General features: G+C 41.5%; 2 protein-coding genes across 2 annotated transcripts; both read left to right on the forward strand.

Annotated features, from left to right (window-relative positions):
• Positions 1-1,871: 1,871 nt before the first annotated feature.
• LOC148297894 (MLP-like protein 328) lies at positions 1,872-7,837 on the forward strand. The gene is made up of 4 exons (XM_088246827.1): positions 1,872-2,040; position 5,773; positions 7,397-7,444; positions 7,533-7,837. Exons 1-4 carry the CDS (start codon positions 1,903-1,905, stop codon positions 7,796-7,798), a joined length of 453 nt encoding a protein of 150 aa, XP_088102953.1. The 5' UTR covers positions 1,872-1,902; the 3' UTR covers positions 7,799-7,837.
• Positions 2,498-4,116, forward strand: LOC148297895 (uncharacterized). The gene is made up of 2 exons (XM_088246826.1): positions 2,498-3,522; positions 3,813-4,116. Exons 1-2 carry the CDS (start codon positions 2,535-2,537, stop codon positions 3,845-3,847), a joined length of 1,023 nt encoding a protein of 340 aa, XP_088102952.1. The 5' UTR covers positions 2,498-2,534; the 3' UTR covers positions 3,848-4,116.
• Positions 7,838-12,820: the final 4,983 nt, after the last annotated feature.

Raw genomic sequence — 12,820 nt, forward strand, 5'->3', positions numbered from 1 at the left:
AAAAAGAAAAGAAAGAAAAGAAATGAAGCCAATTCCAGTCTATTTTCGGCAGTCAACTTGCAAGGCCCAAAACGTACACTTGTACTGCTCAGATGGGAATGCATTCTTCATAAAAATTGTTCCAATGGGTGTCTATTATGACATATCCAAATTTGAGCCCCATTGGATACATATTGAAATCTCAGGTCTTCATACACCAAGCCTGGTTCAGAAGAATCGTTTTTCCAGCAACCAAAAGAAAACCCACATGGATTGGCAGCAAAAGGCAGCCATAATTGAACACCTTTGAATACCCATGTGAAGAGAGCTTGAGATGCAGCAGCTAAAGAATTGAAAAGAATGCATGAAGTGCCACACCCATGCCAAAAGAAGTATGGGATGGAATTGATTCCAACCACACTAACTTAGACAAGATGAAGTGGGAGTAATGGATTGTATTGGAATAGGAATGGTGGTGTTGGAATTCATCATGATGTTCCTTCTTCTTAGCCCTATAAATAGAGAAGTCTTCAAGCTTCAAAACACACATCAAGCTCACAATCTTCTCTTGAGCTCTCTCTCCTTCCTCCAATTCTTCTAGTTCTAAATTTCTGTTTTAGTTTTATTTTATGGGGAACTAACTCCCTAGCTAAGGCTAGGGGGAAAGCTTTTAATATGAGTATGTAATTTTCATTAGTTTGATCCAAACTTGAGCTTTAATGTGATTTTGTAGTTTTTGTTCAAATGGAATTTGTAGTTTTCTTTTTTTAATTAATTGATGAATGTTTGATAATCTATTTCATGGGTTCAATCAAGTTTTTCCCATTGTGTAGTAAAAACTTTCATACTTTTAAAAGAGAAGAGAATTACTAAAGATTAATAGAATTTTGATGAAGTTTATTTTTTGATAGTTTGTTGCCAATGGTACAAGTTATGCTTAGAATACTTCTAAAGGAAATTAAAAAGAGCTTTAATTATTTTGAACAACTACAATGGAAAATGTTTTGTGGATCAAATTAATAAGAGTTGCATGCTTATGTTAAAAGTGGAACCCCAATGCCTTAGTGTTTTAATCAATTGAATTTTCTTTAAATCAAATCTTGCATAAATCTACCTCTCAATCACAATTGTTCTTTTTCATCTCTATTATTTTCTTTACACCGCTCTCTGTGGAAACGACACTCGGACTTCCGAGCTACACTACTATACGACACCTTCCCTTGGGTTTTGCAAAGTGGTGAGAACAATAATATCCCATTTTGCATGTAATGCCTAAAAAACGTTGTGGTGTTAATTAGTTGGATTAATCCAGGTCTTTATATACTCCTGAGCAGTCATGAGTCCAAATTCTCAAGATAATCGTGTGTGTGAGTTTCCCCCTTTCCTTCCTAACTTTGACAAAAAAATAAATATGAATGTTAAATTCTATGTTATCAAAGTGGATTAGAGCCATTAATCAAGTTCACTGATATACTCTAACTAAATTAAGAAATTAAATTTGGTAGGGTTTTGTTTGGGGTCCAAAATTTAAATTTGATGTATAGATAGTATAGGTATACCTACCATGTTAACCATTCTTAACCAATTTAATAAATCTGATGACTCAAATTATGAGTCTGTATGGTTGGAGGAAAAATACATGAATAGTTGTATTTTAGAGAGTGGAAATTTGAGTTTAGTCCCATTATGGTTGGAGATGACCTTACTTGTCTTCTCCGCACCTATTGTGATCATTAGTAAATGTGTTTCATGTGTTTCGTGAGTTTCATGATGTGAAGCAAGCACCTGGTACAGCTTAAAGTTATAATATAAAATATCAGGCAATTTAACTGTAATGACTTGTATTTAAGGAGAAGCCAAGTTATACGTTGTTTAACATTCTGCCTTTATACATATCAAATTTCAAAACTGATAAGCATAAGCATGGCTCTGCACGGTTTTATTGGGACTCAAATAGAACTCAAGTCACCTGCTGATAAGTTCTACAAAATCTTCAAGGGTCAAGCCCACCTCATCCCAAATGTTTCTTCTGGCCATATCAAAGGCGTTCAGGTACATGAAGTGTTAGTAAAGTCAAAGACAAAACATAGACATCCCTAAATGGCTTGTCTACCACCTTGTTACTTTTCCTTGTTTTCATATTCCTTGTTTTAGGGATGGAAACTCTCCATGTTTCCCTCCATGTCTTGTGCATTGTTTGTAACTAATAATCACCTTGTATACTTGTATATCTAACCCTTCACTAAGTAAGAAACTCAATTGGCAGATTTGAATTCTCTGCAAAACCTATCTTGTTCTTCTTATTATACATTCTCAACTCTCTCAATTACACTATATTTGGCATGGTATCAGAGCAATCGATTTTGGTTGCCTCTGCATAACCTTGTTCTTGCCTAAATCTCTACCTATCCTTGCCCATAATTTGCTGTTATATTATTCCTACCTCATACTTTGCCTTGCCTCAAAATTGGTCTTGATCACAAGCCCTTTTTGTGCTCTTGTTTGCTGAATTTTTAAGCTATTTCTTCCTCTACATCCTTTTATATACTTACCTCATGGGTGACACCAACGACTCCATCAACGACTCCACGGACGACTCCTCTAAAATCGACTCCACCAAGATCGACTCCACAACACCACCACCACCCCGGTCCTCTCATGACTACTCTCCAATTACTCCTGATAAGTTGGATGGGTCCAACTATCCTGCATGGTCTCGTAGTGTTCGCTTGGCCATCACTGCTCGTCGTATGGCTGGTTTCATTAATGGTAAAAAGATTGCCCCTGCCATTGATGATCCTAGCTATGAAGCTTGGGATGAAGACAACTGTTTGGTGCAGTCATGGCTCCTCAACTCCATGACCAAAAATGTACGTGCCTTATTTGATCACTGCTCAACGGCTTATGCGGTGTGGGACGCAGCTCGGAAGACATATACTGTCACACAGAATAGCTCCAAGTTGTACCAACTCCGTCGTCAGTCAGTCACCACCTCTCAAAGTGGTGAACCTGTGAATGTATTCTACGAAAAATTACACATAATATGGCAGGAAATTGACAGCCTCCGTCCCTGCAAACATACCAATCCCGATGATGTGGCTCTTCACCAACAAGCACTTGAGGTGGAACGTGTGTACGATTTTTTGGGAGGACTCGATCCCAACTTTGATTCCGTTCGTAGTCGGATTCTTGCCATGAATCCGCTTCCAGCAGTCATTGAAGCTTATGCACTAGTGGTAGAAGAAGATAATCGCCAATCTTCCATGCTTGGCGGTGGGAGTGCAATGGCGGTCAAGCCATATCGGCCACCACACCGTACGTCCTCCGGACTTCCCCCCCGGGGTCCCAAAACTGACAATGCAAAGGGAACTGAGAAGTGCACTCATTGTGGTGGTGATCATCTTGTTGAGAAGTGCTTCAAGCTTCATGGTTATCCTGAGTGGTGGGATGCTTTCAAATCCCGCAACAAAACACCCAAGGCAGCATGTGTTATAACTACCGATGCCTCTCCATCTTCCACCCTACTCTCCGACTCCGAATCAGGTACACAACCCACTACATGGATAATTGACACAGGTGCCACTGATCATATGACTTTTGACTCTACTATGTTTTCCACAATATCTTCTAAGTCTCGTCATCCTTACATCACTAGTGCCAATGGAGTCCCCTCTAATGTTGCTGGTGAAGGAACTATATCACTTTCCCCTTCCTTATCTTTATCTCATACACTACTTGTTCCCTCCATCAATTGCAATTTGCTGTCTGTTGGAAAATTACTTGACTCACATAACTGTTATGCCACATTATATCCTTCCCATTGTCTTTTTCAGGACCTCACGACTCACGCGACGATTGGGCATGGTAAACGAAGAGGGGGGTTGTATTCCTTGACGGTCTCTTCACCACCAAGGGCAGCTCATACTCAAGGTTCCAGCTCACAAGCTCGCAATCAACATCAGATTTGGCTTTGGCATCGTCGTCTAGGACATCCATCCTTTGGCTATCTTCAACGTTTGTTTCCGTCTTTGTTTCGTGGCCTAGATCATTCTCAGTTTCAGTGTGAAACCTGTGTATTGGCCAAAAGCCATCGAACTGTTTTTCCCTTAAGTGATAATAAAACGGAATTCCCTTTTGATTTGGTTCACTCTGATGTTTGGAGTCCTGCTAAAGTTTCTTCCAATGGCAAAAGATGGTTTATTACATTTATTGATGATTGTACTCGCATGACTTGAGTATATTTACTATTTCATAAAAGTGACGTTTCCGCTGCAATCCGTGAATTTCATGCTATGATTACCACACAGTTCCAAGCTTCCATCAAAGTATTCCGGTCTGATAATGGTGGGGAATATGTGAACAATGTCTTGGCACATTTCTTTCGAGACTAAGGCATCATTCATCAAACCTCCACATCTTTCACTCCGCAACAAAATGGTGTCGCAGAGCGAAAGAATCGACAATTACTTGAGGTTACTCGTGCTTACATGCTGGATAAATCGGTCCCTCACTACTTATGGGGACATGCCCTTCTTTCTGCAGTATATGTAATTAATCGAGTGCCGAGTAGTGTTTTGAAGTTTGAAACTCCACTGAACACCTTGGCTCGTCATGTCTCTCTTCCTACAGTCCTCAAGCTGCCTCCTCGCATATTTGGTTGTGTTGTATATGCTCATGTTCCATCTCATCAAAGAAGTAAGCTGGACCCTTGTGCCATTCGATGTGTGTTCGTTGGGTATGGATCAACTCAAAAGGGATACAAGTGTTACCATCCTCCTACTCGTAAGCTCTTTGTCACTATGGATGCCACATTTCATGAAGATTTATCCTACTTTAAAGCTGCTATGCCCCCTTCTCTTCAGGGGGAGAGAAGGAATGAAGAGAAGGAAGAAAAGGAAGAAAATATCCAAGTCTGTGACAAAACGACCGGTCGCAACACAGAAGCGACCGGTCGCTTTCCTGAAACGACCGGTCGCACTGACCACAGCGACCGGTCGCATTGCTCCAGCGATGATGAAGATCGACTCTGTGACAAAACGACCGGTCGCAACCCAGAAGCGACCGGTCGCTTTCCTGAAACGACCGGTCGCACTGACCGCGACCGGTCGCCTTGCTCCAGCGATGATGAAGATCGACTCTGTGACAAAACGACCGGTCGTAATCCAGAAGCGACCGGTCGTCGTGACAAAACGACCGGTCGCACAGAATCCAGCGACCGGTCGCCAAGCACCAGTGAACTTCAAAATTTGGACAGCGATGAAGGTATTGGAAATTTGTCGTTCTTATTTGGTGAAGATCCCGGAGGAGACAATTCAAATGGTTGCTGCGATCAACAACAAAATACAACCCCTTCTTCTCAACCATCGGACCAGTCGTCTCGTGATGAGGAAACACTTGAGGTAATTCCCGAAGCACCTAATGCTATACCATACACTCTCCCACCTAGGACCACTAGAGGAAAACCCAAGCCTCAATATTGTCCTGACCTTACTGCCAAATCTAAATATCCCATTAATAACCATGTTTCAACTCATAGATTGTCAAAGTCATATGCATCATTTGTCAATCAATTATCTACTGTATGTGTTCCAAATAAGTGGCAGGATGCTATAACAGATTCTAGATGGGCTGAAGCAATGGCGATTGAAATGGAAGCTCTGGAAAAGAATTCTACATGGGAAATGGTCCAGTTGCCACAAGGGAAGAAACCAGTTGGATGTCGGTGGATATACACCATTAAATACAAAGCTGATGGATCCATAGATCGATACAAAGCTCGATTAGTGGCCAAAGGGTATACACAAACATATGGAATTGACTACCAAGAGACATTTGCACCTGTTGCCAAGATCAATACCGTACGTGTTCTCATGTCATTGGCTGCAAACCTTGATTGGCCACTATTGCAGTATGATGTAAAGAATGCATTTCTTCACGGGGAATTGCAAGAAGAAGTGTATATGGAACCACCACCAGGGATCTCCATGGCACTTGGTCCCAACACCGTGTGCAAGCTGAGAAAATCATTATACGGGCTAAAGCAGTCACCACGAGCCTGGTTTGGAAAATTCACAGATTCTATGAAGCGCTTTGGGTACACTCAGAGCCACTCGGATCACACTTTATTCTTAAAGCGTCGTGGTGACAAACTTACGGCCCTTATCATCTATGTTGATGATATGGTGGTTACCGGTAATGACAATGAAGAAATGAAGAATCTGCAGAAGCTCCTTGCTAGTAAATTTGAGATGAAGGAATTAGGTGAGTTACAATATTTTCTTGGCATAGAAGTTGCTAGATCAACACATGGCATATTTCTATCCCAACGAAAATATGTGTTAGACTTGTTAACAGAAACTGGAATGCTTGATTGTAAGCCAGCTGACACACCTATTGAGCAGAACCACAAGTTAGGGATGTATCCAGACCAAGCACCCACTGACAAAGAAAGGTATCAAAGATTGGTTGGGCGACTGATTTATCTATCACACACACGCCCCGACATAGCTTATGCTGTGAGTATGGTGAGTCAGTTTATGCATCAACCAAGTGAGGCACACATGAATGCAGTAACTCGGATCATGAGGTACTTGAAGGCTGCCCCTGCCAAAGGGTTGATATTCTCCAAACATACACATATGAACCCAGAAGGATACACAGATGCGGATTGGGCAGGATCCATCACAGATAGACGTTCTACTTCTGGATACTTTACATTTGTGGGGAGCAACTTAGTCACTTGGAGAAGTAAGAAGCAAAAAGTTGTGGCTAGATCAAGTGCTGAAGCAGAATTTAGGGGAATGGCTCAAGGAGTTTGTGAATTGCTCTGGTTACGGAAATTACTGAAGGATCTGGGAATTAAACCATTGAAAGCTACAAACTTGTACTGCGACAATAAATCAGCTATCGAGATAGCACATAACCCAGTACAACACGACCGTACCAAACATGTGGAAGTCGACCGACACTTCATCAAAGAGAAACTAGAAAGGGGTATAATCAAGTTTCCATTTGTAAACTCGGAAAACCAACTTGCTGACATCTTGACGAAGGCCGTATCAAGTAAAGTTTTCCATGACTCACTGGACAAGTTGGGCATGCGTGATATCTTTGCACCAACTTGAGGGGGAGTGTTAGTAAAGTCAAAGACAAAACATAGACATCCCTAAATGGCTTGTCTACCACCTTGTTACTTTTCCTTGTTTTCATATTCCTTGTTTTAGGGATGGAAACTCTCCATGTTTCCCTCCATGTCTTGTGCATTGTTTGTAACTAATAATCACCTTGTATACTTGTATATCTAACCCTTCACTAAGTAAGAAACTCAATTGGCAGATTTGAATTCTCTGCAAAACCTATCTTGTTCTTCTTATTATACATTCTCAACTCTCTCAATTACACTATATTTGGCATGAAGGAGATTGGGAAACGCACGGCTCTGTTAAGATCTGGAATTATCATCTAGGTAATTAAGTAACTATATCATATGGTATGAAAAAATAATCATAAGATGAGCTTATATATATATTTTTGTTGTGAAATAAATGTGGCAGGGGACGAAGTTGGGACATTCAAGGAAAAGGTCGAGTACGACGACGACAACAAGGCGGCAACTCTAACTGGATTGGACGGAGAAGTGTTCAAGTATTACAAGAGCTATAAGGGCATCTATCAGTTCGCTCAAAAGGGTAATGTTAGCGTTGCCAACCTGACGATTCACTATGAGAAACGGAATGCGGATGTTGAAGCTCCAGATAGATATGTTGGTCTCATGGTTACCCTCGTCAGGGATCTTGATGCTCACTTTGCCAAGGCATAATCGAATATCAAAAGCACCTATATATATATATATATATATATATATATATATATATATATATGTATGTTAATGCGTGCTTTGTCTGGTTAATATTATAAGTAATGCTTTGTTTTATGTAAGTTTTTCTTTGTGGCAAGTGCATGAAGGGATTTCATTTGTGATATATTGTGATGTATTAGCTATGTGGGTTATCACATATATAAAATAAAATGCGTGGTGTTCTATATATATGTCCAGTTCTTGCTCATCATTCATATATCAAGTACAAAATAGACTTAAAAATCAACAATATCCAACTGGTATATGTTGCGAGCTTGGATTCGAAGTACTTAAAAGATCAAAAAATTTGAACTATGTTGCGTGCTTGGATTCGAATTTCACATTGAACACTTAGCCTTGTAGATGAAAAAGACACAAGCTAAAAGTGGTAAAAAAGTAGTAGAAGCAGCTGGAAGCTCTTTCCTTCATCATTTGCGCTCTCCTTTTCCCACTTCGTCTCTCTCTCTCTTTCTTTATCTCTCTGCCCTTCTTCCCTGTGAAATTGCTGGTTTACTTTAATATTAACAATCGGCATAAAGAAAAGAAAGTGTTGCTGGATGCGACGAATGAAGGATATGTTGGAAAAATGGCTCACCTAAAAGGATACAAAGGTTTTGGCGCTCAAAGGAGGATTTTGAGTCTGCCCAAAAGCGACCGGTCGCTAGGAATTTGCGACCGGTCGTTTTGAAGCAGATTCGAAGTCTGGAGTAACATCAACGAGCGACCGGTCGCCAGTTCTTTGCGACCGGTCGCAGGAAGCACAAGCGACCGGTCGCGTGACATTTGCGACCGGTCGTCCTGGAGCAGATTCAAAGTCTGGAGGGAAAACTTCTGGCGACCGGTCGCCAGTTCCTGGCGACTGGTCATCCCAGTCGTGCTGTGATGTTTTGCTTACGTATTTTCAACTGTCTTTTCAAGGGCTATCGCTTTCCACAAGTTTGCAGGTGCTTAATGGATCACTTTTGAGGTAAAAGAGGGTTGACTACCTGCTGGATAGTTGGGAGAGCACTCATGGCTAATTGGTTATCTTATTTTGAATAATCTCCTCTCCATTTTCTGGTTTTATGGAGGTGGCGGAGTGGGATTGTATTACCTACCTGATCTGACCCTTAGTCTAAGTGGTGACTAAAAGGAAAGAACGTGGAGAACAATCAGATATCCTATCTCTTGTCCATTGGCTTGTGTAGGTAATGGGATGAAGTAAGATAACACAAGGGAGAAAAAAAGTTGGATAATTAGGAAGTGGCTGAAGCAGAAGATAGAGTTTTCTGGTGAGAGTTTCAGAAAAACCAAGGAGAGAGCAAGAGAGTTCTCTAAGTGTATCAAGGTGTTGAGCAAGGGTGTGAGAGAAACAGATTGTGAGGGTAGTGTTCTAAGGGGGTTTCCTTTGTAAACCAAAGTTGTAACCTATCTTCATTAGTGAAATTTATCAAGGTGATCACCAAAGAGGATGTAGGCAATTTGCTGAACCTCTATAAACACTTGTGTCATTTGTGCTTGGTTAATTTCTGTGTGTGTGTGTGTAAGACTCATCCATCATTGAGTTCTTTGTCTAAAGTCCATCAACAACAAGATCTTAAAAGGGCAGTGAGTTAGTCATTAATTCACAACAAGTGGTATCAGAGCTATGTTTGGCAGCTGGAGCTAGTTCTTCTCTTGGAGTGCTAGTGTGTTGAAGATGGCAAGTGAAATGGAAGCTGAGAGTGGTAGCAGTTCACAGTATATGAAGCAACCACAAGTAGCAAGCATGAAGGTGGAGTTAAAGCCTTTCACAGGGAAGGAGAACTTCACTCTTTGGCAACGAAGGATGAAGTCAGCTCTTACACAACAACAACTCCATGCTGTGTTGGTTGGCAAGGAGAAGAAGCCAGCAAGCATGACGGATGATGAGTGGGGAGTTCTTGACGAGTTAGCCAGAGGAGCCATCGAAAACTATCTCTCCGATGAGGTGCTCATCAACGTGATAAAGGATACAGCGAAGCAAACATGGGAGAAGCTCGAAGAGATGTTTGCAGGGAAATCGTTGTCCAACAAACTCTTCCTCAAGGAAGAACTCTTGAATCGTAAGATGGAGGAGGGAGGAAATTTAATGGAACATCTAAGTAGTTTCAATAGATGTGTTGCTGACTTGCAGAGAATGGATGTGAATTATAGTCCGGAGGATAAGGCTCTTATGTTGTTGACATCCTTACCTTCGTCCTATAAACACTTTCGAACCACTCTTATATTCGGAAAGGTTACTCTTGATTTTGAGCCTGTGGTGCAAGACATCATGACACACCATAGGATGACTCAACGTTCGGGAGAAAACTCTCAAGGCGAAGGTCTAGTTGCAAAGACCGGAGAGAGAGGCCGTTCAAAGAAGCGTGAAGGCAAGAAAGGCAATAGAGGAAGGTCCAAATCCAAGGCAAAGGAAGGTTGTTTCGAGTGTGGGTCAAAGGAGCATTGGAAAAAGAATTGCCCCATATGGAAGGAGAAGAAGAACAAAGGGAAGAATGCAGCAAATACAGCGGAGGATGTCACGGAAAGTGATGGTGAGCTTTTGTGTGTTAATAGCAATGTTAAAACAAATGCATTGGCTAATTCTTCAAGGTGTTCCTCTTCCGATTGGATTTTGGATTCCGGATGCTCATATCATATGTGCTCAAACAAGGAGTGGTTTGACACGTATGAGAAAGAAGATAGCAGTGAAGTGATGATGGGGGATGGCTCAATGTGTAGAGTCAAAGGCACCGGTACAATCAAGGTGAAGATGCATGATGGGGCTGTTAGGACTCTTGGAATGGTAAGGCACATTCCAAAGTTGCGTAAGAATCTCATTTCCCTTCGAACTCTTGATAAGAATGGTTATTCATTCAAAGCAAATGGAGGGAAACTCATAATCTCAAAAGGTTCACTTGTGATTATGAAGGGAGAAATTCAACCTAACTGTCTATATAGGTTGTGTGGTACAACAATCATAGGTGGAGCAGCTGTATCTACAAGCAAGGACTCGGAAGATGAAACTCAGCTTTGGCATTTGAGGCTAGGGCATATGAGTGAGAGGGGCATGCAGGAACTACACAACAGAAAATTGTTGAAAGGTGTTCAAAGTTGCAAGCTTGAGTTCTGCAGATTTTGTACCATGGGAAAGCAATCAAAGATAGCTTTCAAGCAACGAAACAAAGAGGAAGAAAGCACAGGTGTGCTAGATTATATTCACACGGATGTATGGGGGCCATCACCGGTTAAATCGAAGGGTGGAGCTCGCTATTTCGTGACTTTCTTGGATGATTTTTCAAGGAAGGTTTGGGTCTACTTCATGAAGGAGAAATCTGAGGTCTTCACCAAATTCAAAGAGTGGAAGGCGGAAGTAGAGAACCTAACCGGAAGAAAGATCAAGATCCTAAAGAGTGACAATGGTGGTGAATATAAGGACAGCAAGTTCCTTGAGTTTTGCAAAAGTGAAGGCATTAAAAGGCACTTTACCGTGAAGAAGACACCCCAACAAAATGGAGCTGCGGAGAGGATGAACCGAACTCTCATGGAGCGTGAGAGATGTATGAGAATTCATGCAGGGTTGCCCGAATCTTTTTGGGCAGAAACGGTTAACCACGCTGCCTATTTGGTTAACCGATCGCCTTCAAGAAATCTTGAGTTCAAATGTGCAGAGGAGATATGGTCTAATAAGTCAATTGATTATTCGAATCTTAAGGTGTTTGGGTGCAGTGCATATGCACTTATTCCTAGTGATGAAAGATCCAAGTTGAAGCCAAAGTCTCTTGAATGTATTTTCATCAGATTTGAGAGTGGTGTGAAGGGTTACAAGCTGTGGGATCCAGTGAACCACAAGAAGATACTCAGCAGAAATGTTGTGTTTGATGAGAAGACCATACCTATGAACAAAGTCAAGAATTCAGAGGCAAAGGAGGATGTTGTTGAGAAAGAAACAACCATTGAAGTTCCACTCAAGAAGGTGTCAAGAAAGACTTCACGGAAATAGCCAACTGAAGACGTTCAGGAGGAGGTGGAGTCTGACATTGAAGAGGAAGAAGCTGGGCAGCATCAACAACACACTCAAGAAGAAGAAGAGGCTCAAGAACAGGTGGAGCCATCATCTATAGCTCGGTCCAGGCCCAAGAGAACCATCAAACCACCTCAAAGGTTTGGATGGGAAAAGGATGCAGTTCACTATGCCCTAAATGCTAGTGAAGAAGAACCAACCACGTTCCAAGAAGCTGTTGAGAACAAGGAACGGGAAAGTTGGATGGAAGCTATGATGCAAGAGATGGAATCTCTACACCAAAACTCAGTTTGGGAGTTAGTTCCTAAACCCAAAGGTCGCAAGGTTATTGGCTGCAAATGGGTGTTTAGGAAGAAAGAAGAAATGCATGAGAAGGGTGCCACCTTATTCAAAGCTCGGTTGGTGGCAAAAGAATTCTTGCAAAAGGAGGGAGTTGATTATGATGAAATCTTCTCTCCGGTGGTGAAACATACTTCTATACGACTACTACTCTCCATAGTAGCACAAGAGGACATGGAGGTGGAGCAAATGGATGTGAAGACTGCTTTCCTTCATGGTGAATTGGAGGAAGACATCTACATGAGCCAACCTCAAGGGTTCATTGAAGCTGGGAAGGAAAATCTGGTTTGTAGGTTGAAGAAGTCTCTATATGGGCTGAAGCAATCTCCAAGACAGTGGAATAAATGCTTTGATTCTTACATGATGAAGATTGGGTATAGAAGATGTGAATCTGATTGTTGTGTTTACTCTCATGCATTCAAGGATGGTAACTTCATCCTTTTGCTTCTTTATGTTGATGACATGCTAATTGCATGTAAGGACATGTCAAAAATCCAGAATTTGAAGACATTGCTTGGAAGGGAGTTTGACATGAAGGATCTTGGTGCTGCACAAAAGATCCTAGGAATGGAGATAAGGAGAGACAGAAATGAAGGCAAGTTGTGGCTGTCACAAAGCAAGTACATTTCCAAGGTACTTGA

Source organism: Prunus avium, chromosome 1, assembly GCF_965620075.1.
Source record: "Prunus avium chromosome 1, drPruAviu1.hap1.1, whole genome shotgun sequence".
Classification (NCBI taxonomy): Eukaryota; Viridiplantae; Streptophyta; class Magnoliopsida; order Rosales; family Rosaceae; genus Prunus; species Prunus avium.

Excerpts from the sequence above, each read along its gene's own strand:
- LOC148297895 (XM_088246826.1), top strand. The coding sequence starts at position 2,535 with ATGGGTGACACCAACGACTCCATCAACGACTCCACGGACGACTCCTCT. Across the intron at positions 3,523-3,812 it reads ACTCTCCGACTCCGAATCAG|GACCTCACGACTCACGCGAC; the intron begins GTACACAACCCA and ends TGTCTTTTTCAG.
- LOC148297894 (XM_088246827.1), top strand. The coding sequence starts at position 1,903 with ATGGCTCTGCACGGTTTTATTGGGACTCAAATAGAACTCAAGTCACCT. Across the intron at positions 7,445-7,532 it reads GATCTGGAATTATCATCTAG|GGGACGAAGTTGGGACATTC; the intron begins GTAATTAAGTAA and ends TAAATGTGGCAG.